The sequence below is a fragment of the Colobus angolensis genome, unplaced genomic scaffold (assembly GCF_000951035.1).
Source record: "Colobus angolensis palliatus isolate OR3802 unplaced genomic scaffold, Cang.pa_1.0 Scaffold10, whole genome shotgun sequence".
Lineage (NCBI taxonomy): Eukaryota > Metazoa > Chordata > Mammalia > Primates > Cercopithecidae > Colobus > Colobus angolensis.
The window spans coordinates 2,009,799-2,012,239 of NW_012110919.1; the positions used below are offsets into that span (position 1 = coordinate 2,009,799).

Below are 2,441 nucleotides of genomic sequence, written 5' to 3' on the forward strand. Positions count from 1 at the left end.
TTACTTAACTTCTTCCCTAGTATGATTATCATATCATCTTCTATATTTTCCATTTTCTATATTTTATTTTTCTTGTAGGCACAGAAATACACTACATAACTAACCAGTTTATCAAAGATCTAAAATGAGTTGTCAGCTCTTTTAAGATGATGAACGGTTATCATTCAACAACTGGAGGTTATGTGTATCATTGTTGAATGTGATTATTTGCATGGTGTGATTATAATGATTATTTCTCAAGGCCATTATAATTTTCTAAAACTTTTATTCTTCGTGCTCTTTAGTGGATTAGGGGAATAAACATGCCTTAGTGGAAAAAAAAGGAAGAGAAAAGTTTAATTAAAAACATCTACATGTTGGCAAAAATACCTAAAGCGTTCATTTCAAAGTTTTACTTTAGTATGTACTTAATTTGAAATTATATAGGATATGAACTCCTAAAACTTGCAAGTGATACACGATCTATAAGAACATGTGGGAAATATTTTCTATCACTTAGTTTTGCTCTTTTTGTAAATCTTATAGGTTTATTCCTAACTCCTCTGGTGTTTTCTTAAATTACTACATTTTCATTATATTATAGCATTTTAAATTGTATTTTATGTACTCATATCATCTCTCAGAACACAATCTCAAAGTATCATGCTGAGTTTTGTTTTGGAAGAGAGTAGTATGGTTTATTTATAGTAGGCATCTTAATGCCAACCATTATCTGAAATTAGACAAGGCTCCCAACAGGCAGACGAGGCAGACACATGTATGCTTGAGGAGTTTTGCTGAGATTAATAGGGTTTCCATCCAATCGAATGTCCTCTAGTGCCTTACGAATATAAGTCAAATTTTTAACATTGCAGAACGTATCTTCGTGCATCTCCAGAATGTTGTTATTCTAAAAAAGATGAAAATAAATTGTGACAAGATACAACACATCCTTATTGATTGATAGTGCAGTCCATTGTGCTTCACCCTTGTTTTTATTCTTTTGTTCTTTTCCTCAATCAAAATTACTTAATGTATATGCCAAGCACTTTCTAAGCAATGGGGATACATTTGGAAATAGACATGCTCCTATCTTTAAGGAGTTTATACTTCAGTAAGAGAAATACAATTTGAGGTGAGAAAACTACTAAAAGAAAAACAAGTTATTTCCAAAAATGATGAGTATTGTGAAGAAAATAGGATGACTGAAAAGTTATCTTTAGAGGTAACAATTGAACTGAGAATGGATTGACAAGAAGAAAAAGGCGCGAAAAAAAACAAGGGAAGAACATTCTAGGCAAAGATAACATCAGGTTTAGAGTCCTGAGGAATTAGCATGGAATGCTCCTCCCTCAGCATTCAACATTCAAGTCAATGTGGCTGAAGTGAGGGGAAGGAAGGAGGGAGCAAATATCCAGAAGGTAAGCAGGGCCCTGGACTGGATTTTTAAACCTAGGTTTATTTACTGTATCTCACATACCATAAAATTCACCCACTTAAATGGTACAGTGCAGTGTTTGTAGTGTATTAACAGAACTTTGCAACCATCTGTCTAATTTTAAAGCATTTTCAACACTCCCAAAAGAAAACCACACATTCCCCTCCTCCCACCCCGGCAACTGCTAATCTGTTTTTTTTCTATAGATTTTCCTATCTGGACATTTCACATAAGTGGAATTATATATATATATTGGTACTGAGTTCTTTCACTTAGTATTGTGTTTTCAAAGTTCATACATGTTGTAGGATGTATTGGTACTTCATTCTTTTTTATTGTCCAATAGTATTTCATCGTATCGATATACCACATTTTTGTTTATTCATCAATTAATGGAAATTTGAATTATTTCCAAATGCAAATTATGCCTCTTATGAATATGCCTCTGTTAACATTTGTGTACAAGTTTTGTATGTATATATGCTTTCAGTTCTCTTGGGTATATACTTAGACATTGAATTGCTGAGTCATATAGTAACTTCATGTTCTAACATTTTGAGGAACTGTCAGACTGTTTTCCAAAGTAAGTGCACCATTTTACACTTCCACCAATAATGTATGAGGGTTACGATTTTGTCTGCATCTTAAGCAACGCTTCTAATTGTATCTTTTATTTTAGCCAAATAAGTGAGTATGAGTTGGTATCTCACTGTGTTTTTGTTCATTGTTAGTGTATTGAAACATAATTGATATTTCATATTGATTTTATAACCTATAACATTGCTGAACTTTTTTATTAGTTCAAATACTTTAGTGGATTCCTTAGGATTTTCTATACCTAAGATTTATAGATTAATTTGGGGACCATTTCCACCTTAGTTGTAAGTCTTCTGATGCATGAATATGGAATTTTCTTTATTTAGATCTTAATTTCAACAATGTATTGTAGCTTTAAGTATACAAAGCTTATACTGCCTTTGTTGAATTTATTTTAGGTACTTTAAAAATTTTATGACTATTTTTT

At 31.8% G+C, this 2,441-nt stretch overlaps 1 protein-coding gene across 1 annotated transcript in view; it reads right to left on the reverse strand.

Moving 5' to 3' along the window:
• Nucleotides 1-245: 245 nt before the first annotated feature.
• EPYC (epiphycan) overlaps nucleotides 246-2,441 on the reverse strand; it is a 49,655-nt gene continuing 47,459 nt past the window's right edge. Inside the window, exon 7 of the mRNA XM_011933597.1 lies at nucleotides 246-889. Coding sequence (XP_011788987.1) covers nucleotides 719-889 — 171 coding nt within the window. The 3' untranslated portion in view covers nucleotides 246-718. The remainder of the gene's footprint in view (nucleotides 890-2,441) is intronic.